The sequence below is a fragment of the Gadus morhua genome, chromosome 9 (genome assembly GCF_902167405.1).
Source record: "Gadus morhua chromosome 9, gadMor3.0, whole genome shotgun sequence".
Lineage (NCBI taxonomy): Eukaryota > Metazoa > Chordata > Actinopteri > Gadiformes > Gadidae > Gadus > Gadus morhua.
In genome coordinates, this window is record NC_044056.1 from 4315138 (window position 1) to 4343011 (window position 27874).

The 27874-nt window shown below is 46.9% G+C and overlaps 2 protein-coding genes across 6 annotated transcripts; one reads left to right on the forward strand and one right to left on the reverse strand.

Annotated features, from left to right (window-relative positions):
- The first annotated feature begins 704 nt into the window (after positions 1-704).
- Positions 705-10323, forward strand: LOC115550752 (calponin homology domain-containing protein DDB_G0272472). The gene is made up of 9 exons (XM_030366037.1): positions 705-986; positions 1880-2020; positions 2568-2581; positions 2626-2818; positions 4074-4261; positions 4784-4997; positions 7309-7407; positions 8730-8797; positions 9265-10323. The coding sequence occupies exons 1-9, from the start codon at positions 705-707 to the stop codon at positions 9422-9424; spliced, it is 1359 nt and encodes a 452-aa protein (XP_030221897.1). The 3' UTR covers positions 9425-10323.
- On the reverse strand, positions 9924-27874 carry eif4g2b (eukaryotic translation initiation factor 4, gamma 2b). 5 transcript variants are annotated; one of them, XM_030365746.1, is made up of 21 exons: positions 27720-27874; positions 26608-26716; positions 24891-24956; positions 23701-23826; positions 22808-22910; positions 22532-22663; positions 22252-22318; positions 21528-21679; positions 20977-21087; positions 20446-20628; positions 19643-19784; positions 18605-18768; positions 17791-17898; positions 16600-16716; positions 15838-15942; positions 14815-15030; positions 13884-14142; positions 13167-13371; positions 12599-12807; positions 11907-12028; positions 9924-11535 (listed from the first exon to the last, which is right to left on the reverse strand). In XM_030365746.1, exons 1-21 carry the CDS (start codon positions 27811-27813, stop codon positions 11470-11472), a joined length of 2856 nt encoding a protein of 951 aa, XP_030221606.1. In that variant the 5' UTR covers positions 27814-27874; the 3' UTR covers positions 9924-11469. The 5 variants fall into 5 exon arrangements, with proteins under 5 accessions (XP_030221606.1, XP_030221605.1, XP_030221607.1 ...); XM_030365745.1 differs by having other exon boundaries at positions 16600-16719; XM_030365747.1 differs by lacking the exon at positions 24891-24956 and having other exon boundaries at positions 16600-16719.

Here is a 27874-nt window from a genome sequence, read left to right on the forward strand (position 1 = left end):
TAAAATTGATCCTGGACGAAACTGGCAGCCAATGAAGAGCTTTAAGAATAGGGGTTATATGAGTCCTCCTATTGGTGCGAGTCAGAACTCTCGCTGCAGAGTTTTGCACTAACTGCAGGCGAGACAGCTCCTTTTTGTTTAGACAAGAAAACAAACTATTACAATAGTCTAAACGCGAAGACACAAATGCATGAGTGATCAGCTCCAAGTCATTTTGTGAAACCATTTTCCTGAGTTTCGAAATGTTCCTCAGTTGAAAAAAGCAATTTTTGGTCAGCTGTTTACAGTGCTGCACTAATGACATGTCTTTGTCAAACACAACACCCAGGTTTCATCAAGTAGGGTGGATCAACAGTTGGACAATTAAGTAGTGGGGATACTACTCTAGAACATTTCTAAAATGTTATGAATGTTACATTTTACGGGATTATCTACGATAGTTTATGAAAAAGACACTAGGCTATGTACACTACACCGGTACACCGGTACCTACTAACGGAGTATCCTTATGTCCCCTCCCCTGGAAACTTTGTGTATTACATTGCATCATGCATGATGGATGGCGCTCCGTTACCGTTATTGGGTTCCCCCTGGAGAAGTAAACAAACTGGTCCCTTTACTCAAGTCGAGGATAGTACACGGACCTTTTAGCGGCTCATACCAGCGCGTTTCTCAGGAAGCGCTAGGTAGGTCGATGCTTCGACATGTCACTCAGAGCCACTTCGCATGGAGACTTCCAGACGTTGTCCGGTTCGGCCGGTAAGTCACCGTCGTTAGAGGACCGTATGTACAAGTCGATGTCGATGAGCAGCAGTAACGTCACCGGGGGCAGCCGGTTCGGGAGCGGGGAGCTGGAGGAGGTGAAGGGCACCGCGAGGTTCGGGAGGAGGCCTGTGCGTGCGGTACGACCGCTAAGCGCGCTCGGCACCTCGGGGTCCTTCCTCCAGATAAACCACCTGCAGGGCGAACTGGTTCGCAAGAGAAAGGTAGGCCAGCTGTCAATGCTCTTAACTCCAGGCCTGATTATGGGTCTGGTCCTTTCATGTCACCAGGTCACGACTCACGGGTCAATGTCAATGCTAATGTGGGCATCAATGTCAACGGGTGAGGAGGACGATGTAAGAAAAAATGTGCAACCAGAATTAACTAGTGTAAATAACACACTTAGTTGCATGTGCTTGACTACATGCATGAAACGTATTAGTACTTTCCAGCCAAAGAAAGTAGGCCTACAAATAATGTATATTATTTTACTGCCTTCGTCCCATCCATTCACGCTCATAAAGACTCCTACAAACACATAATTAACCACTGCATTTGTAGATACGTTTATTGAGTGTATGGGAGGCACAGCAGATCATAAGGAGTTAGGATCTGTCTTGATTTCCTTCACGGTTCCTCTTAAGCACTCTGTGCTCTCAAACCATGTGGCTGCAGGCATGACATGTAGCGTGACTTCTAAAAACTCTGGAGCTCCCTACCACTTGCACTGCTTCAATGCACTTCACTGTCCGCTTTCAAATCTCTACTCAAAACCCTCCTATTCACCCTGGCTTTCCCTCCTACCCCTAACGCCTCCTACCCTGACCTTGACCAACGCACCCCCCCCCCCCCCACACACACTTCTATTTCCTCTTCCCATGTATCTTTTACCACTGTTTTATTTATTATCTAGTTGTTGTTTTGTTTTTTTTCTCTGTGTCTTTAACAAATGTTCAGTGTCTGTTTTATTGTCACTGTTTGATGTCTAATGTTATTTAATTACCTTTTGTTTTACCTTTACTGTACAGTGTCCTTGTAGTATTATTATTATTATTATTATTGTTATTATTACTATCATAATTATCATGTTCTTCTCTGGAACTGACCCCTCCTCCAGGAATGTGAGGACCTGAAAAAGGAGAACAAGTATTTATCCAACGAAATCCACATGGAGCGAATCATGATGCGCACGGAGAACGAACTGACCATGAGGAACCTGAGGAACCTCAACCAGGAGCTGCTGGCTCAGGTCAAGGAGGTAGGACAGGAGGAGGAGGAGGGGGGGGAGGAGGAGGAGGAGGAGGGGGGGAAGGAGGAGGAGGAGGAGGAGGAGGAGGAGGAGGAGGGAGAGGAGGAGGAGGGGGGGGAGGAGGGGAGGAGGAGGAGGAGGAGGAGGCGGAGGAGGAGGAGGAGGAGGGAGAGGAGGAGGAGGAGGAGGAGGAGGGGAGAGGAGGAGGAGGAGGGGGAGGGGGAGGGGAAGAGGAGGGGGAGGGGGGGAGGAGAGGGAGGAGGAGGTGGAAGGAGAAGGAGGAGGGAGAGGAGGAGCAGGAGGAGGAGGAAGGAGGCAGCGACCACCAATCAGAATCCAGAGCTTTTCATGCTTAACAAGTGAAGCAACACAGCAATAACAAGCAATTGGTATCCGATAAATGTCAGAGTCAAAGACATGCACAACAGTGCATAGTGTAAAAAGAAAAAAGAAATAATAATGATAGGAGGTAGACATCTTCCTCTTAGCATTCATGAAGTCCAAGTCCATCTTATTTCTCTTAAGCTTATTTTGTGTCTTAAAAATCCTATCCCAGTCTCATCGTTCACGGTGCCGTTACATCCCCTCTCTCGGCCCCCCCCCAGCTGAAGCAGACGCTGCACCACAGCCAGCAGAGGGCGACGCTGTGCTCCCGGGCGGCCCAGCAGGCGGAGGCGTCGCTGGGGGCGGCGGAGCAGAGCCGCTCCCTGGCGGAGGCCAAGGCTGCGGCGAGCCGGCAGGACACGGAGCAGTCCCAGACGGACCGCGACCCGGCTCAGCCAGGAGCTGCAGCGGCTCAAGAAGGAGGTGGACGCCGCGCGCACACACACCAGCACAGCACGACACACACACACAGCACACACACACACACACACACACACACACACACACACACACACACACACCACACACACAGACAGACAGACAGACAGACAGACAGACAGACAGACAGACAGACAGACAGACAGACAGACAGACAGACAGACAGACAGACAGGACAGACAGACAGACAGACAGACAGACAGGGATAGAGGGAGACTGAGAGAGAGGGAGACTGAGAGACAGGGAGAGAGGGAGACTGAGAGACAGGGAGACGTGAGAGACAGGGAGAGAGGGAGACTGGAGAGACAGGGAGATAGGGAGACTGAGAGACAGGAGAGAGGGGAGACTGAGAGACAGGGAGAGAGGGAGAACTGAGGGACAGACAGCCAAGACAGGGAGAGGGAGACTGAGGGACAGACAGACAGACAGGGAAGAGGAGGACTGAGAGACAGGGAGAGAGGGAGACTGAGGGACAGACAGACAGACAGGGAGAGAGGGAGACTGAGGGACAGACAGACAGACAGGGAGAGAGGGAGACTGAGAGACAGGGAGACTGAGAGACAGACAGGGAGACTGAGAGACAGGGAGAGAGGGAGACTGAGAGACAGACAGACAGGGAGACTGAGAGACAGACAGACAGACAGACAGACAGACAGACAGACAGACAGACAGACAGACAGACAGACAGACAGACAGTGGAGCTGACCCCTCCCCTTTTTTTTGTTGTCTTTTTCTGTGTTTTTTCTTTTCTTTTATTCCCTGTAGTAATGTAGTACGATCAAGAAAGTAATGGTTGTTTTTTTCACGTGACAACGAGAACAGTACTACAATAAAGTCGTAAAAATAGAAGGAGGTGGAGTGGCAGAAGGCCGCAACGTTTAATGGATGTCGCCCGCTCACCCAAAACCGCCAGTCACAATTCACACCTGCGACAGGTTGCGTCTAACCCAGGCTATAGCCGTTGATTGGAGTCCGTATTACCACCTTATCCGACGTTTACTTTTAAGTCTAAATTTGGACCACAAAGGGTTCAATCCAAAGCAATACTATGCAACCCACTACATACATTATCATCAAAAATAAATTGTTTTAAGGTTTCCTTTTTAAAAATATCCTCAGGCAAATCTCGGAAAACCTCTGAAACATCTTCTTTTGTATGAGAGTCAAATGAGGATCGACCTTCCACAACGAAGGGTCCATTATAAGCACCAACTGAGAGAATCCTTCCTCTCCTCCGCAGCACACGGAGGTGCAGCTGTCGCTGGCCAGGGCGGAGAAGAGCTACTTCGAGACGAAGCTGAGGCTGGACCGGGCCTCAGGGGAAAGGCAGAGCCTCCTGGGGGAGAACCAGACCCTGGAGGCGGAGCGGGATGACCTCCGACCCCGCCTCAGACGCCTCACCCAGGAGAACGCAGACATCAAAGACAAGTATTATAAAATGAAAAAAAACTGATATTCCCCCGCCGACACCTCGAGAAACCTGCCAGGGAAGAATTTGAGGGGTAACATCAGGGAAGGAATGCGTCCCTCGAGAGGGATGGGTGTGTGTGTGTGTGTGTGTGTGTGTATGTGTTTGTGTGGTGTGTGTGTGTCTCTGTCCTGTCGGTCTTTCTGTCTGTCTGTCCGTCTGTGTATGTGTCTGTGTGTGTGTGTGTGTGTGTGTCTGTGTGTGTGTGTGTGTGTGCGAGTGCGTGCGTGTGTGTCTGTGAAGAGAAGAGTGATGACCTACTTTGGGGGAAGATTATTTCTCTGTGAAGTCCGCAGACAGGGCTCTCCCAGGATCAAAAGCCGGCGTTTGGTTCTGACTCTCCTTTGGAACACCTCCCCCCCCCTCCTCCCCCTCCTCCCCCCCTCCTCCTCCTCCTCCTCCCCCCCCCTCCTCCTCCTCCTCCCCCCCTCCTCCTCCTACCCCCCTCCTCCTCCTCCTCCCCCCCCCTCCTCCCGCTACAGGGAGGTGTGCGCCCGGCGGCGGGCGGCGGCGGCCGAGGGGCAGAGGGACACCGCCGCCCAGGCCCTGCAGGAGGCGCAGCAGGAGCGCCGGCGGGTGGAGAAGGAGAGCCAGGAGCGTCGGGAGGAGGGCCTGGGGTGGAGGGAGAAGCACCAGGGGCTGGCTGACGTCCTCAGGGCCCAGGAGGACCTGAAGGCCCAGCGGCAGAACAAAGCAGTAAGGCTTTAGGGACGGGGTGTCAAACTCATTTTGGTTCAGGGGCCGCATACAGTAATCACAGATCACAAGGATCTGTATTAGCACAACACATTTATTCACAGATAGGCCAATGGAATTGAAATAAAATGCATTTCACATTCATTAACAACTGGTTTATTTGATAGAGTTGAGAGAATACATTTTTACATCTGAACACCTGAACCAACTCACCACACTAAACTAACTCTCTGTTGCTGTGAAGAAAGCTATCATACTGCCTTGAAAATGTAAATGTGCACATATAAATAAAAGAAACAAACATAAAAGATATAGCAGTGCATGAGCAATGCGACTAGGCTACATCAGATCAAACTGTTTTGTAGGCTACTGAAGCTGAGAATGATATACTGCACAATATTCATTTTCTTTTAACATGAAACCTGAGTAAACTTATTTTCAAAGATCTGTATTCTTCAGACTTGAATGCGCGGATGCTGTCGTTATACTGAGTGACAATTATTTTGCGGCCCTGCAACATTTGTTACGATTATTCACGTGCTGTGTAATATCCACCATAAAGGAAAGATCCTGCACCCACTGCGGACATTTAAGTTCCTTCACTGGGCTAACCATTTTCTCCATGAACGGTCCAATATCCTCTCTTAGCTCAAAGAAACGCTTGAGCGCGGCACCTCGGCTTAACCACCGTACTTCAGTGTGGTATGGTAGGCCAGCCTGAATGTCATTATCTCTGAGCCCGCGGGCCTGATCCGGCCCGCGGGCCGTAGGTTTGACACCCCTGCTTTAGGGGGTCCACCACCTCTGGAGCGACCGGACCCCACATGGGGGTAGGGCTGCTCCATTATGGAAAAAAATCATAATCCCGCTTATTTTGGTCAATATTGAAATCACAATTTTTATTTTTTGATTTTTTGTGTTTGAAAACATGATGCAATTTGTCAGCATGTCTCTCCCAAAAAAAACTTTGTAAATGAGAACTTTGTAAATTTCGCCTTAAAAAAATACACAAAATGGTCAAATAGAAAATGTTCAAATCTAAAATAATGTACAGATAATATGTATCCAGCTGTTCTGCGCTTACTATAAAACATTTAATGAAAAAAAAAAAAATTGTTTATATATATAATATATTATATTATAGTTTTGTGATTATTTGACGCTAAAATCAAAATCGCAATCAAAATTCAATTAATCGCCCAGCCCCACATGGGGGTCCCCCTGTAGGACATGAAGGGACAGGGAGATCGGTGGCTTGTTAACTGTATCGGAATCGGTTTGCCGGTATAGGAGTCCATTTCAAACCATTTTAACTGAAATAGACTGACTTGCACTCAAGGAATATCAATGAAGAGATGTTTTTGCTTTATTTCCGTCCGGAATCGGCAAGAGCAAAGAGAGCATTAGCATCACTTAGTCATTTCATCTCTTTGGCTCAACGTAAGGCCGTACCCATACTGTATGTGGAAATCAATTATTTCCCAGTGAAGGTCAGACTGATATTCATTGCGATCTGACCTATAATGGGGTCAGGGCCAAAGAGCTTAAGAAATGCTGCCGTAATGCACTTCGGACTGATACTCAAACTGCTGGATGTTTCGTGGTTTCATCCTGAGTTGGATGTATTAATCAGATAGGGCGCTAAAGGTTTGCTGACGCCTTACCAGAAAGGTATGGCGGCTTGCCTGGCTACGATCAATTCCTACATGAATATATCTTCGGCGCCCCTTAGTCTAGGAGGCAAAAGAGTTGTTGGAGTGTAGGTGTTTGTCAATGCGTTTGTTTTCCGATGTCAAGAGGGACTCTGTAAGTGAATCCTTTGTTACTTACGACCAATTTACATTAAGCAGATGTCTTTACCCAAAGCCACTAACAAGTGAGGCTGAGAGCAATAAATAGTGCGCAACCCAAAGCGGAGCAGCTACAAAAAAGTTCAAAATGCTGCACGGCCAAGTTTCTATGTAATTGATTGATTGTGACAAACACCATTTTCACAGAGGTGTCACCGCAGGACAAACAGTTATCTCTCATCACACTCATGATGGGTCTGCTCGAAACGGTACCAGGGCATGCGTAGTAGACTTATCTTCACTGGTATACTAGTTCACTAGTCTTCTAACAGGACCCATGGTCATTGCTCTGAGCGACACCTGTGTGTTTCCTACGAGGACGCCACAGTGGAAAGGGTCTTTGAGACAGGTGAGTATCTTACAAGGTCACTACTGTAGACACTGTGATCACTGTGATGTGTATGAGTGCAGGCCTTCCAGGATTTAGTGGTAGTCAGACGTTTATTCTGTTGTACCCCCAGTGCCAAGCCAACATTAAGAGCTACTTCCTCTGCATGACCGAGAGCGACCAGCGGGTCAAGATTCTGAAGAACCCCAACGGCAGCGCAAGGAATTTCACGGTGAGCACTTGTTTTCCAAATGGTGCACTGCACTTATGCCGCTTTTGCTCCGCACATGTAGCTCGACTCGACTCGACTCAACACGACTCGACACGACTCGACACGGTAGCAACAGGGGTCGTTTTCCACCACAAATAGTACCTCCTGGACGTGGGCGGGGTCGGCTGCGCGAAAGGGCCGTGACGTATTTTTGTACGCGACGCAAACAACACCTACGCAACCCACACATGGACAGAACCCACATAACAACAATGGAGGACATCTATAACATTACTATTATTAGCTGGCATGTTGAAGAAGTTGAAGAAGTGGAATATGTTGGCTGCGGCGCTGCTATGGCTGTTACCAGCATGGTTGCCATGTCGCTCTCGTGACTTCGTCACACTCTCTGGCCAATCAGTGGCCGGCCGTCTGCCGACGTCACCTTTTAGCATCGGCTCAGCCGCTTGGAACCTAGAGCGAGGCGGTACTAGAAAAAGCAGCCACTTCAGGTACCAGATACCATGTTTTCGCGGTGGAAACGCAAAAAATGCGAGCTGAGTCGAGTCGAGTCGTGTCGAGCTGGTACCATGCAGTGGAAAAGCGGCATTATATAGAGCTTTTGTCCAAAGCACTTTACAATATTGCCTGAAATTCACCCATTCATGCACACATTCACACACCAATGTCGGCGTCAACCACGCACGGCGAAAGCCATCTCGTCTGGAGCAGATAGGGTTAGGTGCCTTGCTCAGCGACCGAACTAGCAAACTTGCGGATACCAGCTTACCCGCTCTACCGCCTGAGCTACTGCCCCCCATATTGTACACAAATAGTTGTGTACAACATGTATGACATGACGGGGATCAGATTAGTAAGAAGACATACCAGTATGCACATTCATATCTACAAATGGACACAAAAAGGTGGTAAAATGGTGTTCACAAGTAATATAACCAAATATTGGCTGTTTTATTGTATACAAAATAATGATATAGATGTTATATGTTTTAACAGCCAGCCAGTCCCTGCATATGTGCAAGGGGCCAGTTTAATTTATAATGGCCCCTTAAGAAAACAATTATTTTCATGATATCATTTAGTTTGTTCATTAAACCTTAGGTTGTAATTGTCGTATATATGTCTAGTTCCATGAAAATAAACGACATTTCTAAATTAAGTAGAAAATAAATTTGTTGCACTGACATTTAAGACTTTTAATACACCCTTGTTTTTGTATTGCACCTGTTTTGTATGTATTCATTCACTGGAAACGTGCAGGATGTGATGAAACAAAATATGTGTTGACTTGGCTAGTCATTTCCTGTCATGTGACCCCACAGGAAGGTGACCCCGTGTACATCTCAACTCCTGAACCCAATCCAGAGGATGCAGACCGAAGCCCTTCCAGGTAACCCACGGCAACCGCACGGAGACGTCAATATTTCTTTGCAAAACAAGTTTCTAGCGTTTTCAACCAACATGTGGTTGAAGATTATCTTAAAACCTCAAAACTATAGACTAGATATTTGGGGGTATTTCCGCTGTCTTCATTTAACTTTTAGACGATAACAGTTGATAACAATTTGTTTCTAACAGCAAGTCGTTCAAGATAATCTTAAAACCTCAAAACTATATACTACATATCTGGGGGTAATTCCGCTGTCTTCATTAACTGTTAGACGAAGTGTTAACAATTTGAGAAGACATTAATGTCTAAAGTGAACATTTATCTAAAACGTGGGTGATTTTGGTCCCAATTCAATCTGAAGCAAATCATAATGAACCTGAAAAAAGAATACATTTTATCCGAGGTCAAGTGCTTATTCGAGGTATATGCCCCCACCCAACCCACCATTTGACCCCCCACCCCTCCAGAACCATGTTGAGGGTGTCTGCCCCCCAGCAGGGGAGGGACCCCGGGCCCCCCCACTTCGGCGACCTGCCCGTCATGGGAGGAGAGAGGCCCGACTCGGCCCCCCCAAGACGGAGCAGGAAGGTGGTGGAATACTTCTGGATCCCAACGGACGAGGAGTGATGCGGACCAAACTGCCCCTCCCTGGTCCGTAAGCCGGAGCCACTCTGGGGTAGTGGGCAGTCGTAGAACAGTGAAATGTGGACAGGGGAGAACCTTTGACACCAAGTGAGGATAACGAGGCACAGTGCGACTTAAAAGTGTACTTTTGACGAAGATGCGTCATGACAAAGTCCTAATGAAACATCAGTACAGACCACGGAAACACCGGTCAGTGTTTAGGATTGTTAGAAGAGTAAGTAAGTAGTTGCCATTTACTCGTTGGGAGGCTTGAGATACATGTCATTGAAGGGAAAAACTGGTTTGGTTTGTATCGACTCCCTCTATCGGTTGAACGTGGTTGGGTGGTTTGGTTCCTGTTGAATAATCCATGACTTTTCCTGAGTACGTCGTATCAGATGGTGACCATTTAAGCTGGATAGCATTGTTGTGAAAATACATAAAAGTTGCATGACCCATTTAAGATGAGCGACAGGAGAAATAAAGAGAAGGGAAAAGGTTGTGGTGCTCATGTAAGGGACTTTATTGATATTAAAGCAGTAGAAATGTACAGTTCTTATGAACACCCCACAACATGATCCAAACCCACAAGCATGGTTGGTGAGAACACTTGCAAACTATTCGGGGGGCAAAGTCAACATCGTGATTTAGCAAATTTCCGCTGTTTCTCTTTCTGAGAAGGGGAATGTCAAATCAATTAATTGATCAGATCATTGGTTCATTTTATGATTGCCAATAAAATAAAAAGGGAAATACAAATTCATAATTAATTCATGTTTCCATTTTAACAGAAATACCTGGAGGCCACATTCACATGGTCACAAAAATGTTTTCAGGAAGAGGTTCTGTGCGAGAGGTTCACGACCGACGCAGAGTTGCCCGATTAAAAAATACCTTCTCAACCGCCTCCCTCACAACCAATAGCATTCCGTTAATTTCTACTTAACGGAGTGCTAAAATACTTTTAAGACTTTGTAAACCACATGAAGCATCATCGGGAGAAAAGTCCGCTTCAGTTGAACGTATTGGGCAATGAAGCCAGGGGCTATGGACCAGATACCATCCACTGATTGGTTGGAGCTCCAAGATCAGTTGCCATCATCCCGGCACACACAAACGATGAAGACAAAGCCATACCAAAGCCCATCTAACTAAGAGGTAGAAACACAGGCGACGTCTGAAGTATGAGGGCGGCGTCTACCATTACACTTGATCGAGTTCTAAGGTGTAGAATGGAGGAGGACCACTGGTCTTGGGGGGGGTATCTAGAGTGCTGATCGATGCCTAACAGAGAGAGGGCGAGAGAAACCAAAATAGAAACGCAAATGGAAGCTGCTCAGGATCATCTAGGGCGTCTACGAAGAGCACTTTGCTTTAAAAGAACAAATAATAAAAATAAAAGGTTAAAGCACAGGGTGACCGACAGACGACACTTTAAATCAAATATCTTTCCCCAGCTTCTAATTTAGCGACTGTAGGAGAAATTATAGTCGTAACCATGATTGGTGCTATAGCTCCGCTAAAATGCTTTTATTCCGGCATAGTCACGTCATATTATAACGCGACATAAAACCCATCCTACTTTTCGCTGTAGGCTCACGCCCCAACGGAACATGGAACTTAATCCTAAATGGAACCATGACTTAACGCTAAGGGAAAGGCCAAATCAAGTAAACAGTTAAAAATGAACGAAATGGAAGGATAGCACAGTCAACACGAGACAAAAAAAAAAGAGCCTAAACCAAGAGAGACTACAACATTGAGTCACGGTTTAGAATTTATGTGACCGAATCGGGACAGAGGTCCAATGCAAATCATCCAATGAGCAGAATGCCGTTCTTGGCGTATCATAGAGAAGGAGCAGTCTTAGGTGGTAACAAACTGTTGTACATGCGTTGGTTTTTCTACTGTTTTTTCACGTTACACAAGCAGCTGAGTGCCACGTGGAAGTGGTTACATGAAGCTTACAGAGCCCAATACAACGGGAGAGGCAGAGTGGAATACTAGCTGGACGAGGTTCACTCCGATGCCTGCTTCTGAATGGTTGATCAGTCTGCGTCGTCCTCCGACTCCTCCTCCTCGGCCGTCTCCAGCCAGGTGAGCCACTGGTTTACCTGCAGGGGGTGACAAAGAGAACACAGGTTAGGACTGAGTGAACCCAGTCCATTCCAGATGAGCACACTGCAGGACCGAGCTGTGATAAAGAAAGGGCTCCTCTCATACACCCACCAGGAGGGAATTAGCGTTGAATTTATTACATTTATTTACATCAAATCAAAATCAATCATCAAAAATACAAAACGAAATGAAAAGCATGAAGAATCAATAAACAAAAAACGATGTTCAATTATTTCACAAAAGAGAAAAATAAAAATGCATATTACATATATTCAATGGATATGCCTGGAAAGGAGTATGAAGAAGTTCAAAACTTATTTAATCCTACCCCTTTTCCAAATGTCAATAATTAATATTTAGCATTCACCTGGAACAAAGCTTTTCCTTTTCCAGGGAATTCTTGGGTGATGTCTTCTTTCCATGCGAGGAAGGCTTCTTCTTCAATGATTTCCATGTCGTAAAAGTTGACAAAGTATCGCAGCAGCATGCCTGTGGACGAACAGTCAGATATGAGGAGTGTGGTCACGTCCACCACAAATCGAACGTCTCCCCAGCAAAAGCCATTCTATGTCCAATTAATACAATCTTTATTTTAGAAATGGATGATAAACCACCGGGAAAAAAACGGCCATCACGGTAAATATCTTAACCCAACAAAAAAGTGCCGTCGTCTTTATTGTCCGATTCGTCATAATGGGGCGACTGGGGTAACCGACACTTCATAGTGACACATCATTCATTCCTTAAGCTCCCGTGACATCCCACCAGGTGTCAGTGTGATTAGCCTTACACGCCGTTTTGAAAATCTGCCTCTTATGACATCACGCGTGGGCGTGTCCACCTAGATGTGTGACGGGAGAGTCGAGCAACGTTTGCCACCGTCGACTGGGTTGGCTGACCTACCCAGCACGCATCCAGGTGGACACGCCCACTTGTGATGTCATAAGAGGCCGATTTTCAAAACGGCTTGTTACGGCCGCTAATCACACCCACACCCGGTGGCGTGTCACGTGACCTCTAAAGGTTCAGAGGAGGGGGGGGGCGGTGTTGGACCCGTACCTTTGGGGAAGCCGCTGGCGTTGCAGTGGACCTGCAGGGCGTACAGGGCCCCCACCTGCAGCTGGGTGTGGTCGTGGAGGAACTTCTGCATGACGGGCTTGAAGGCCAGCAGCAGCAGCCTCTCCTGCTCCAGCTGCTCCTTGCTCGGGGTCGACAGCTGGTCGTCGCCCTCCGCCACGCTCAGCTCCAGGGAGATGTACTGGAGGAAGCTGAGGAGGAGGAAGAGGAGGGGGAGGAAGAGGAGGAGGGGGCAGAGCCGTCAGTCGGGTCAAATTCCTCCAGTCCATTTTAATTGTATAGTCCTTAATTCCAGTCGTCCAACGGGCTCACATACGACACCCCCTCTAAAAGAGCTAGGAACAACTCCTCTACTGGAAAAGGGGATCCCTCCTTCCTTTGAGGGTTTGGGGTGCGATGGGTGCACACATTATGGTCGCATAACGAGCAGATTTGAAATCAAACGCAGTTGTTTTCAAAAATAGTAACGCGTCCACATGTGGCCATGACTGCCGCGGCTCTTCAACACGCGGTGGTCGAGCGGGGGGGGGACGGGGACGGGGGACGGTACCTGGTCATGAGGATGTTGACGAAGCCCTTGTCTGTGTGCAGCCGGGGGGAGATGTTGTCTTTGATCCACTTGTAGATGGACTGTGGAGAGGGGTCCGCCTTGATCTGCTTCAGGAGCTCCTTCTCCAGCTTGAGCAGGGGGAACAGGAAGCTGAGCCCCTTCCCCTCCAGGATCTCCAGCATTCGGTCCTTGTTCTGGTCGATCTCTGAAACAACACCGGGGGGGGGGGGGGGGTTGGGTTTTAGTGTCTGGGGGATTAGGGACGATTGAAAAGACATGATCCTCGCTACTGAAAGTACTGAGAAAAAAATAAAAAGTCTGAAGCGATCCTGGTGATCAAATCATCTTAACCCTCTTTCGAGGCTTCACCTGAAGGTGACATATTACACCGCCAGGTGTGAGTTTGATTAGCCGTTACAAGTCGTTTTGAAAATCGGACTCTTCTGACATCACAAGTGGGCGTGTCCACCTAGATGTGTGCTGGATAGATCAGCATAGCAGCCTACCCAGTGGACTGAAGCTAACGTTGCTCATCTCTCCGTCATACATCTAGGTGGACACGCCCACTCGTGATGTCATAAGAGGCTGATTTTGAAAACGGCTTGTAACGGTTAATCACACTCGCACCCGGTGGTATCATACGTCACCTTGCAAGTGCTTTGTGCAGTATTCGTACGGTGGTTCACGGTCATTGGGTTATCGGGGGGGGGGTCGTACCGGGGAGCATCTTCTGCATGTTGACCTTGCTGTGCTGGAAGAGGTCGGTCAGCCACTCGCGGTCCTTCAGCTTGGCCATCTGCTGCAGGCACAGCAGGAACAGCGGGAAGTGGGTGCCGTTCTCCAGCGGATGGGCCAGCTCCGCCATGTTCACCAGCTCGCCCATCACCGCCCGCGCCGCAAACTGGGCCAGGTAGGACTTGACCAGCGGCGTGTCCACCTCGATCTTGGGGCACTGGTCCAGCACGCTGAGGAAGGCCTGCGGGGGGGGGAGACAGCGGGTGAGCCTAACCGGAATGATGATGTGTTTTCCTGTCTCAGAATCTCAGACGGGGTCCTGTCAGTTGTGTGCTTCAAAGTTCAAAAAGTTCAACGTTTTTTTATTAGTCACGTTTGCAAATTTTTTTATGTAAAAAGGGGGTCACCACTGTCATCCATCGTGCAAATTACTGGAACCTGAATAAATAATAGATAATAGTCATTTAAAAACAGACATCCCTGTTTCAGTGGGTTGCGTTCTGTCTATTTGGTGGTTAATGTGCGTTGTTAATGTTACGTCTTCGTTTGTTTCTGTGTTACGTGCTGCAGAGGGCAGCGGGAGAAAGGGCGCAGTGGATCAGAGTGGACCTATGAGAGGGTACCAATTATAGTGATAAACACCAATTATAATGCATCTTTAACGACGCATTAATATCAACTAAACTAGGTCGCCTACCATTCGTTTAAAATAAGTGAATGGATCGTTTAAATCCTTACAATGGACAGAGAAGACGGAGACAGCGGTAGAGACAGGAGAGTGATGTCTAAAGAGAAAGCAGTCCAACAGGCTCACAGGTAGGAACGCGTGTGTGCATGTGCTTGCATAGGTCGTCTGCGGTCGGTGGGCACCTGAAGCGACCGGGGGGACGGGGACGGGGGGGGGGCGGCGTACCTGCATGAAGTTCTCTGCGGTGATCAGGCCGTCGGCGCGCAGGGCGTGGATCAGCGTGCTGACGTGCTCGCGGTCCTCGTCCGGCCGGTCCAGGGAGCACACCATCATCTTGCTCAGCATCTCGGGCAGGAAGTGCTTGGGCGCCTTCATGTCGCGCACGCCGCCGGCCGCGTCAGCCAGGCTCTTGGTGTTCAGGTAGTCCGCCATGATGGTCTCCTGGGGAGGGCGGGAACATCAATCAACCGGGCCTCGAACTGAGCTTGTTGGGACGCGCACGTTACTGAATTCAGTCTAAATATATTATTTATTTTGAATAATATTATATATAATTTAAGTTAAAATAGAACAACTACTAACTGTATATATTGTAGTCATTACCATTGTTCTTTAGATTCTTACATTAATTTGAAATGTCCTTTTATATTAAAGGTTGTATCAGCGATGCTAGGCCGAAATATAAATGATCACATTCATCTGATCTTCCTCACGATCCGCTAGCTGCCCGCCCCCATAAGCAGGCCGTCAAAAATACACGTCTCTGTAGGCAGCCTACTCCGAGATCGTACACAAAAACAAATGGTACTACCAACCACTGAAAACCAAAATATATAGTATTCCAACCAATCACCGACAAGGGGTGGGTGTTTTGCGCGCTGCGATCACGATAGATTTTACTGGATGCACCAAACACGGAAGGGAGGGGCGCGCTGGCTCTCGCTTCAAGTACCAACAGAAGTGACGTCAGCCATCATCGCTGAACAACCTTCAAGTTAATATACTACAACTCCCTGTATATATTGTAGTCATTACCATCGTTAATAAGATTCTTATATTCCCTCGTTTGATTTGAAATGGCCTCTTATGTTCAACAGCAGAACCCCCTTGTGGGGGTGAAAACACTGTTCTGAAGCAGTGGTCCTGTTCTGTGTAGAGTACAATAAACCCCTGTTCCCAGACACTATGGAGGGCCCTGTGAAGAGCGCGACTGTGCTACAAGTGGCGCTGACGAGGAGCAGAGCGTACCGTCATCTTCATCAGCTCCTCCTTTGTGGGCGGAGGCTTCTTGCTGATCTTCTGGGGTTTCTCCTGGATGGGCGGGGGGTTGGTCTTCAGGCCGAGCTGTGGAGGCTGGGGAGAGGCCCGATCACTGTTAGTCCCTCGCAGCGTTTCCCCCCCCAGCACTGTATGGTTAAGGCGGCCGCCTTAACAACAGTAGGGCCCCGCCTTGACTACCGATGTATTAAAAAAATGTATCTAAAAAGGGACATATTATGCCATCAGGTGTGAGTGCGATTAGCCGTTTCAAAAATCTGCCCCATATGACATCACAAGTGGGCGTGTCCACCTAGATCTGTGCTGATAGAGCAGTCTACCAGCCTACCCAGTGGACTGAAGTAAACGTTGCTCATCTATCCAGCACAGATCTAGGTGGACACGCACACTAGTGATGTCACATGGGGCAGATTTTGAAAAGGCTTGTAAGGCTAATCACACTCACACCTGGTGGCATAATATGTCCCCTTCAATAAATATTTTTTTAATTATTATGCTCCTTGACCACCTTGTCTAGATCTGCATTTGTGTCACGCGATCACTGTTCAGATCCGACCATGTACAGTTTGGTAGGATTTCTTTGGTACTCTTTTCATTTCTTATCCAATAGAGACTGGCTTTGTTCCAGACGCTGAATCCCTTACAGAGTAACAGCTGGCAGGGCATCATGCTCACGGTTGACTACACAGCTGAGGCCCTGGGGACGGGACCCCGGTTAGAAGTGAGTCTCACCTGGCCCAGGGGGGGGGTTTGGGTGCGCGGGGGCTGGGCGCTGGGGGGGATCATGGCGGGCGACTGGGGCTGGAGCTTGGGCACCAGCTGGAAGGACTGGGCCGGCCTCAAGCTGATCTGCTCCAGGACACAAGAGGTGCAGAACGACGGGCAGCGTTAGAACACACGTCGGCATCAAGACGGCGCCCGCCGTCGCCATCTTGTCGTCACGGTACCCCGAGATACACGCGATGTCACTAGCCCGACTTGATGGAGCCTTCATCAACGTTACATTGTTCTCTTTTCAACACGTGTTGAGAACAACAGCATGCGTGCTCATGTATCTTTTGAAAGGAGAGGAGCCACATAGATTTGGTAAATACACTATGTGGTGGGTATAACGTGGCACTTTGTATATTAATGATTGACCAATGACATGACAGACAGCCATCTGGAGAACTAGGGGTGCGATGCCACCGGGCCTGGCCCTAGGTCGACGACGAGTGTCTAGGTGAACTGTGGAACGGTTCCTAGTCTAAACTGCCAAAGAATGTCACACCCCTCCTCTCTCATAGTCGCAATCAGCAAGACCAGCTGCCAGCTTGAGTACGGCACGGAGAACAAAAACAAAGAGGGAATGACGGCAGCAGAGATTGAGTCGGTGAGAGAGCGAGCGAGATGGTAAAAGTGGAGGAGAGGTAAAAATAGAACTGACTGCAGGTAGCAACCCTTCGAATAATGCGTATTTTTATCATCACTGTCCATGACTTCTGTGGTTGTAGCCATCATAGATGTTGGTACGTTGATGCCGCATTGGCCACTGGTTCGTACGTCAACGACGCCATATTGGAGAGGTGAAGACCGGCCCGTAAACAAACACAAGTAAAATGGGGAGCTGCAGTTTCTCCAGATCAACAGCACTTTTACATTTCTCAGCAGATTACAACGAGCCGTTGTAATCCAAGGGTTTATGAATCGACTAAAATACCTTTTCTTAAAAAAATAATCCATTTAATCTAAAATATGTATCGTCTGTTTTGATATGAATATAAACACCACCTCGTGAAATCAGCGTTGAAACGTGGGGTGGGTTTATCCTGTGCGGTGCTTCTTATCCAGAAACACCGGAGCTGCCACGCTTACTTCAGTTTGTTCACAGGCTACGCGGGGGGGGGGGGGGGGGGGGGGGGGGGGGCCGGGGCTGGGGAGTACCTCGTCTGCAGTGAGCTGCCCTTTCTTGCTGAAGCGGGGCGCCAGGTCCTTGGACTGGGACTGCTGTTGGGCCAAGTGGTTCTGGTTGTGAAAATGCTGGTTCTGAACCTGACCGACAGAGACCCATACGCATTGGGGTTAGCGGGTAGAGAGGAATAAAAGCGTGGAGATCCAATAATGTGTACTCTCGATTTGAGTAAAAAAATAAAAACCTGCTTGACATTGCAAACTACAAAGACTCGGACGCTTGATCAGAAACCACTGGAAAAAAAAGGTTGAAGCATCCAATGAAACTTAGAGCAGAGCATCAAAGCACATCCCATGTGAAGAAAACCAGCTCTAGGAACCACAACACAGGGAGGGGGGTAGGGCTGAACGATTTTAAGAAAAAATTGAAATTGCGATTTTTCTGGTAGAGATTGGTTTCGATTTCAACCACGATTTATTTTCTTTAAATCAAGTTTCAGTATAAATTAATATAACCAATGAATTCCATTAAGGTAATGCAATAATGAAAACTGCTGGCAACAGATTTCAAATGCAAGACTGTTTATTCAAGTACCTAAGAAACAACCAAAAAAGTCAAATAAAAAGGGAGCCCTCTTTCTTAAGTAAACTTGCTTCAATGGCTCATCAGCATCAAAATAATTGCACTTTTGTAAAATAAAAAAAATAAAAAATAAAAAAATAAATAAAATAAAAACGCAGCTTTGACGATCCCAAAATCGTAATGCTTGAGATCGCGATTTTCGGTCGAAAACGATAGATCGTTCAGCCCTGGGGGGGGGGGGGGGGGTAAAGGTAGACGGGGCACCTGGTTAGACTTGACAAAAGACTTGGCCCCCATGTCGAACTGAGACTGCGGCGGAGGGGCGCTGTGGCCGCTGTGGCCGTTGAAGAGCGGGTTGCTTCGATGGCGCCCCATGGTGGGAGAGTACCGGTCCTGAATGACCCCCGGGCCGGTCCCGATCCCACCGCCTGGAAAGACCAGGAGACACACGGGTCTTTAGTGTGGCCCCCCATCACGCAGCCCCCGGTCAATCACTGCCAGAACATTTCCGGCACTGCTAGTAGGGCTGAAGGATTAATGGAATTCAAATCGAAATCACGATGTAATAGAACGCAATATGCAAATCGCAAAGGCTGCGAATTTTATACATATTTTTTTAAATGATTATTTGTTACCGTTACTGACTGGAAATCAGTACTTTTCATTCATATTTATTTTTATTTTACAATTCAATAGTTAAATAAAGAAGTTTATAATATAAATTAATCTCAACACATCGGCTAGGCCTACTTAATAAACTTAATAAACTTAATAAATTATAAAAATCGCAATCGCAATATTGGTCAAAATAATCGCAATTCGATTATTTCCCCAAATCGTTCAGCCCTAACTGCTAGTGATTTTCCCTTTTCACACATGCAGCTACGTCCTGTAACACATCAGTCTTGCTCCCTTTCACACATTGCATAGCAATGTCAGAGTTCAAGTTCCAAGGGGCTGTCAAGCAGAGGGCGGTTTTGCAACACTTATGGGTGCCAGCCGCTTGCTCCACGAGAAAGAATCTTACATCAGACAGACATAATTCTTAAAGTTACGGCTTTCATTTACAATACAGCCATACCAGCAGTGATCCGTCAATGTCACTAGGTCTTCGGAAAATTTGATTTTTTGAAATTTATTTTACTGTTCCCATTTATACATGAAACCATGCAGGAAATATCCCGGAGTATTACAGGGACAGCATGCATGTGTCAAAGGGGCTTTCGACAGGAAGCCCACATTTCCTTTAACGTCATTAACCACAAACACAAACCCACAAAGACATAGGAGGGAGCCATGTACCTGGCATCTGTCCAAACATTTCCGCCAATCCTCCAAGAGTCTCCCTGTCTAATTTCATCCGGTTGGGCATGAAGGGGCCTTCCAGGAAGAATTCCATCCTCATCCCGTGAGACATGGGTGCTGGAATGAAGACACCCAAATCCTACACACACACACACACACACACACACGACAAAAAATAGTTATAAAGTATAGTACATTGAAAATATCATGTTCGAGTGCCATGGGTCTTTATAATACAAGTACAACAACACACAGTCACACTTAAATGTTAGGCCCCCATATATTAAATCACATATTTCTGTTCAACCATTTATGTGATAATCCTTCAGCGTTCACAAGTTCTATACAGAGAAGTATCTTAAAGAGAGCAGCATTTAAGCTTGTTTTTACAATTCTTACTGCGTCGGGGTATCCTATTTCCTCAGTTGTTTGTTAACGGCGGGTATATATCTACACCCAGTGCCGCTTGCCCTGGTTCACTCTGCACCCAGGATGGACACCCAAGCGGCGGCCTTAAGGGGTCTTTATGGTTCCACCTACACGCAACGCAAGCGGGTTACCGTCCCCTTACGTCCTCACGGACCCTCCTTGCGTCCACCGCAAGGGCCGGACGTGCGCCTCAAAAAAAAAAAAATCGGTACCTTCCGTCGAGGCGACGCAAAAACACCAAGAGCTGTGATCGGTCGGCTAACCGAAACCCGACGCAGAACCGTAAACGTTCACGACTGCGTCGAAGCGTCTGCGTGGTGACTGCGTTGCGGGAGCGTGGGACCATGAAAAAGGCCTTTAAGCTCACTCACTTTCACTGCTTCCTGACGGATCTGGTGGATGGTCTTTGGTCCGTTGTCGATGAAGGCCTTGCGGGGAATCCAGTTGTTTTCTCGCAGCTCCATGGTGTCCTGCAGCAGGAAACGGATCCTGGCAGGCAACTCCTTGTTGTTCATTAAGGACAGCATACGGCCAAAGTACTGACCCATTAAAGACTGTGGAGGAGTGGATGAGACAGTGTTAGTGTGGGTTCGGGGGGGGGGGGCCAGCCTTGATGTACAGACACAGAGGAGGGACTGCGTTAACACTGGCCCTGGCTGGAGGGAAGCCAGCGACCGCGGCCACACGACTGATCTAAAGCTCTATCCTCAAGAGGACAGACATGCGTTTACCTTTCAGTATTCACAAACTACGACGGATTACTTGAGCGATATTGGAAACGGGACCCATTTGCTTGGAAGGAGCAACTGTAAAAAACACGGAGGCTACGCAGCCTCCCTCTGCGCTGGGGGGTTGAACCGGGGAGGTGGGGGGTTGAACCGGGAAGGTAGGGGGCTGCCTACCTTGGCTTTCTCATGGTCGAGCCTCGGCCCTACAGTTCTCATTATCTGACAGAGGCACTCCAGATCTTCCCCCATATCCTTGAGCTGGACTCTCTTCTTCTTTTCCAGAAGCTGCGGACAGAAGAGGAAGACAACGGAAGGCACGCCCACGTTAGGGATTCAAGGAATTGGGGTTGTCTGGAGCATCACTGGCTATGCACAAGGATGGACATCTGCGCTATGCCGCTACACTGCCTTATTAGGCGCTTATGCAAGACTGTGATGAGGATCTTACGCGTTACAACCAAAGATGTCTGACTGTGACTATTACTGTCTATGACTTTCCCAGATGTCTTTGCTATAAAAATTCAGTGCCTTAACAGCATGGCATGTGCTAATAGCCGAGGTATCTTTAGCGTTTCTAACTATACATAATGATAGACACCGTCATTAGCAGGTTATGTTAAAACCAGGTCTTTAATGTGAACATCAGCATGCACCGACCGTTTTACAGTCACTTTGTTTTATACCGCTTCATGAAAAAACGCCAGATGAAATGGGAGCAGACGTACTGTTTTGATGCACTTATGAAGGATAGATTCATGGATGAGGTCCAGCTTGCCAAGTTCCCCGATGAATTTAATGTTGCCAAGCATTTTGATCTTGGCAATGGCCCGCTGCTCCTCCTCCTCAGAAGTAAGCGGGTTGTCATGTTTGTCATAAACTGTGGAGAGAGGGCAGGACGTTAGCAGGCAGCAGGGGTTGTGATCAGTACTGAGATGAGGGAGGGCAGGACGTTAGCAGGCACTAGGGCTTTGACTCCGAACTTCGTTATTCGAATATAATTCGCATATCAACAAAATAAATCAAAATTCTAACGAATATTAGGCAGCCCTTAATATTCGAACCTGTTATGGGCAGCCCAAGAGGGAGAGACGTCGGAGAACCCGACGCAGTCTATTCATAATATTGTAATGACCACGGAAGAGGCAGTGAATGAAGTATTGATTAGACAGCGATTTATTAGAAACCTAATAAACCGTTGGAACACGCAAGACCGGTAACCATGGCAACGCGGTAAACAAACCCCGCGATGCCCAATCCAGGTCTTACTGAAGGCATTTAATGGTCAAAATATTATTAATAAATCTTCGAATATATTCAAATATTAATATTAATAAAACAAACTGTGAATATGATTTTTTGGCAAAAGTCAAAGCCCTAGCAGGCAGTAGGGGTTGTGATCAGTACCGAGATGTTGTCAGGGTGTTAACGAAGGTGGTTGTTGTTACTCACGCTCAACATTTCTGGCGCGGTTTTCAAATTCATCTTGAAGCTTGGAAATCAGCAGCCTTCTGAAGGTCTAAAGAAGAAGAGGAGAATGACAACAAAGATCAGTCTTTATCGAAGAAAGAAATGTACACTGGTGTTTCTTTCACAATGAAAGAACCTTAAGTGTGCAATGAACTGGTTTGACGATATTCCTTAATCTAGAAAAGCACAATTCAGAAAAAGCTCTGGTATAAATGAGAGAAAAGGAAACCAAAATGGTAAGCGTTCTTCTGCCAGGACTCACTGTGCTTTGCTTTTGGGTTGACTGGATATCCGGTGATGGGCCATCAAAGTTTGGTGCGTCCTCTGCCAAGCGCAGACATAGCTGAGCATAGAGCGAGCTATACTTTGGCTCTTCTAGTGCTTTGTCTACAATCTGAGGGATGCGAGCGAGAGAGAGCGAGAGCGATCACTGAAAAGGGAATACGTTCGCTCCACTGACGGTGAACTACCGTGGCCAGGTGGAGGCAGACATTTCAAAGCAAACACTAAAAGTGTAGAAAAGCAGAGGGCCCCTTACCAGCAAGATGACTCCTTTAAGGACGAGTTTAGAATCTACGCCCACGTTCAGGAGCTCAAGGCATAGCTTGTCAAACTTATCAGGCGTGAGCTTGTTTAGTATGCTGGGGGAGAAGAGACACATGCATCAGACATCGGTAAAGATCAGCTTGGTTCTGAACACTGAACTTGTTTGCTGGGTGACGGCTGTATAACCCCCTCGTTAATTGGAGAGAACTTCAGGTTGATGCTTTGCATTGTCAAATGTAGAAAATTTAAGATAATTCGGCAGAATTGAAAGATGAACAGAAATCCAAGCAAATGCTACAGATCCACAAGAGTGCCCGTTTTAATATGAGTCTAATGGTTTCAGTATCCAAATCAGTGTTGTTCTTAGAAAGAAAATACATTGTTGCTGCTGACCATGAAGGCGCCAATGTTTGATAAGGGCAAGCTTGACTGCCCATATTTGGCAATGGCACTGCCAGAAATTCCATAGAGAATTTACACATTCCGTTTCACTAGGACACTTCCCAGAAACCGGTTTTGAGTTATAATTATGGATGCAGCAATACAAATACCAGTACTCCTGAAACCGTGCTTATGTACTTGTAAAACTTCTCTGACACAACCAAAACCCTTTTTGTTTTTAAACGTAATTTGTGTTATATGATCGTCAACGTAGTAATCGATGCCTCCGTCCAAAGCACATTATTTTTAGAAGAAGAAGTGTTTAAATTCACACCGAAACCGGGGGTTCACTGGCTCTTGGTATTATTGGGTACTCGTATCGGCAAGAACACAAATGAACGTACTTGGTCTGAGAAAAACAGAATGGGTGCATCCCCAGTTCTCATTAATGACGCACCCGTCTTGGAATTGCCTTTGGCGTAGTGTGTAGATTCCATCACTTACCCCCTCACTTTCCTGAAGATTGCATCGTGTCGCTCTTTTTCGTTGCTGGAGTTGGCATCTCGTCTAGTGCTTCGTGAAGGAACCCATTTCTGTACGCTTTGCCCTGGGGTTTTCCCCAGGAACTCGCTGCACAAACACAGAAAGGGCAGATTGAGTATGACGTCACTACACATTGACGTCTTTCTGTCCACTGGCTCGGATCGATGGTTGCCGCTCATATCTTAAAATATTGTGTAACCGCCGTAAACCTATGGTTCTCAATAAAGGAATCCTTGGTTTGCTTATAGATATATCAATCCATCTCTTGATTAGTCTTGAACATTCACAGTTTAAGAAACTGGCAAATTACATAAATGCAAACTACTAGTATGCCAGAACTTGGTACCCAAGTAAAACTACACACATAAATGTGTAATAAACTCATGTAGCTTAACTAATTATGGCTGCAACTTATCTCTCATCTAAAGCCAGCGGCATTATGAGCATTGGAGATGCAAGTCAAGATGACTTGCAAGTCAAGATGACTTGCTTTCCTGAATGGATGATATGCCAACATTGCCTTTGGCATGCCATTAAGATTGAAAGGCAGCATTTTTATTTAGATGTAGAGATGTGGCCTTTGGACTTCTCCGAAGACATACTCAATGAATAAATACTTAAATGGTCTGGCCAAAAATTCATTGGAATTAATTATTAAAAAAATGAAGGAACGCAAACAGAATTTGATTTACGCCATCCAAGTACCGATACATCCCTCTCTTTTTTGTTTGTGTGCAAATGAACAGCTTCATTGTTCGGATAGGCACAAAAACACCTTGTTTCAGAATCAAGGCATAAACAGTGCATTTTCTCAGGAGAAAACCGGTTAATTAATTTAATAATATCTGTCCTTTCAATTCCACTCCTCCGTAGCCTTGTCGTTCAGGCCTACTGTGTGGTCAGCATAGCCGCTACACTAGTGAGCATAGCAAAGTGCCCTCTAGTTCTGCTAATTGGCAGAGAACACGCAGTAACCACTAACCAGCCATTTAAAGTCATGATGTTGACCCCGGAAGTGTGGTCCTATCAGTCTTTAACCAACTATGCCCCGCCTCAAAAGCAACTGATGCCACGAGCTGGGGGACGTAACACGACAACATGCATCGTAGTTCTTTACTGTTGTGTTTGTGCTAAAGTGCCGGGAGACGCACCTGTTGCCGACAGTCTTGGGATAGTGCTGAGGTGCACTCCTACCACCTCCTCCCCCCGAAGAAGCACTGGGACAACACACACAGGGACACAGGGCAAAGGGACACTCAGTTCACCGAACAAGTGCACCACGTGGGACCTCCAACCAGATACATGTGAACCGCTCTGTGCCGCCACCTTGGGACACTCGGGCTTCATCCATCACGGAGAGCTCTCGTTGTACAAATATGAGCCAGGATCCCAAGAGGACTTGGGTCCGCTGCACTGAGAGCTACCTGCGCAGCCGCCCTTCCCAAAGCCTACGTTGCCGTGGTGACAGTCTGGCTTTATTTACAGCAACATCAATTATAGATAGGGTACAGTCAGTGAGAGTCCCGCAGATAAGACATTGCTTTGTTAATTGACGACACAGAACTAGTGCTTTATAAGCTGATCCTTTATCTCTTTCTCGCATAAGGTCTCCTTATTCGTAATATCCATGTTGTTAATATCCGTTGTTTTTACTGCGCGAAAGCACATGGTTTTGTTCGGAGAACCAAATAGACACAAATGCCTCACACTTGGTAATACAAATTGACGTCTATCGGGAGAGGCATTAATGTTTGTGGAAGATTGATATTCAACCATCATGCTGCGACGAGGAATGCATTAGTTTCACCCTCCCTATAGTCTGGAACTCTGCTACCGACATTAGCAAAACTATCATGGTGACGAGAACCTAAATTACCAGGACAACCCAGGATGAAACTATAATGGAGTGATTCAGTAGAGAGCGGCAACAGAGAGAGCGCAGCAGTCAGAACGCCACTTGTGATGCCGTTTCTGTCAATTGTTGGAAGTGCTTTTTCTAAAAATAGCATTGTTCAAAATCCTCGAGGTCCACAGTCTGATTGTCTACAGCACAGTGTAAATACTTACACTCAGGATGCAAGTTGAAACGTCCAAACTATTTTAAGTAGAGTGTGACAAATGTGTACAGGAATGTGGTTGGGCAGATACATACATCCACCTTTTGCTGAACAGATCATAAATAGTCTTTCATGTTTAGGTTGCATGTTGTGATTCAGGTCATCCCTGATGCTAAATGGGACTAGCCTCATAATGATGTTGAACCTTTACCGGTATGTAATGGCACATGCATGCCTAGGCCACCAATAACATTTAAAATCAATAAAAAGTGTAAAGCATACAATGAACGCCACAAGAAGGATGCTTACTTCGTTATGGAACCATGCATTTAGAAGATGTCTGTTGCATACTAGTATCTCAAGACCAAGGAACTAATCTGCCGAATGTCTGCATGCAGTACATTGTCAATAGTTACGGAAACAGGAGATTAATTTCACACATGTTAAAATCTGAAAACATGTCAATATCATCGGTTATATATTGAATGACAACTGAGACAATTATTTTCTTAACACAAAATAAAGAGCCATGGGCTTCACTGAGACCAGTAGACATCCCACTCACTATACGATATAGCAACACAAGCTGTATGTCTGCTTAGCCCATGAAAAGTGCTATTGTGAACACATCGTTTAAGAGGCTACATGTTTCTTCCCCAATTACCCATTGTGCTGTTTTCCCAGAGTGTGATTCAACGCCCATTTTGATATATGGCACATCCTGCTTTTTTGTGAGGACAGGAAATTCCTTCCCTTCCAATGCTCATACATGCTAGCAGAGAAAAGGTACACATGTTCCAAGTTGTATTACCTGAAACGAGAAGCACCCCCTTCTGCAATCACACTCTCCACTTTGGCGGCTTGACAACAAGGAATCTTCAAAAGAATAAGAATAACGGGGGATGGAGGGGAAAGCGGTGCTGTGGGAGAAAAGACAACGAATTTGTAACCACTGGACGCTCGCCATACACAAGCACATTCACAGTCCAAAATGCAGCCATTGCTCATATTAAATTATACTGAAACATGCACATGTGACGCAGTAGTCAATCGCCAAGGCTTGTTATTTTTTCCTATGCTCCATAATAATGTAACTTTAGCCTTAAGTGAGACAAGGTCAGAGGCAATGCATGAGCCACATATATATTTGACGTGAAATGATGATCGGCGGTCGGCCTTGGTGAATCTGCAACAAAGCCATCGCAGACTGGCTAACGGGCTAACGTCACTTGCTAGCTAATTAGCTGAAGAGGATGCTGCAGACGTCACGACATTCGGGCATAGACCTGAGATAATTTAGTTCCACTTGCTGTCATTAGAAAATAATTGCCTGGTAAAGCGATCAGCGTCTTTTTTTGGTGGGGTGCGTTGATAGTTTCAGCACCGAGATCTATTTGATACCAATAGGTAAGCCTGTTTCACCGTTATGCAGTAAAAGAGGGCACGGCGAAGAGCGTCAACGGCTGCCCGGTTGTGTTCAGCTCACTAGTGATGGACTACTTCAGGTCGGGTCGCCCCCAACTACAGTGACCGTGATCGTGTCAGTCAATTAATGTGGTACTTCATAGTGCCTCGCCGACAACGAAAGCAGTGTGAAGGGTAACGTTAGATAGCATCGCTGTGACGCCATCTTCTCACTGAAACTACGCTGAAAACATACAAGCTCGATGAAGCGAGCTAGCCGGCTAGCAAGCTATCGGCAGCTAAAGCCGATCGTCGCCCGTTCTTCAGCTAACTAGTAGCAGCCATTTTGGAGGAAAAACAGCGTCTCAGGTTTAATCACGAAAAATGACCTTACCTTTAACAAGACAACTTCAGTTTTGAAGTATTATGTGGCTACTAATGAAGAAATAAAACAAATGTAAAAGTGAAAGCGGGTTTGCCCGGGAATATGCAGCGCTGTAGGAGCAGAGAGACACATACACAACCCCGACTGCTTGCTTGTTTGCGTTAGCTCGCTGGTCAGTTGAAGTGCTGCTGGAAGACTCTCGGTAACCTCGTTCCCAAGCGTTCTCATCTCACGACGGAACGCATGGAACGGTATGCTCCAAATGAGCGTTATTGGCCAGAGAGCGGGG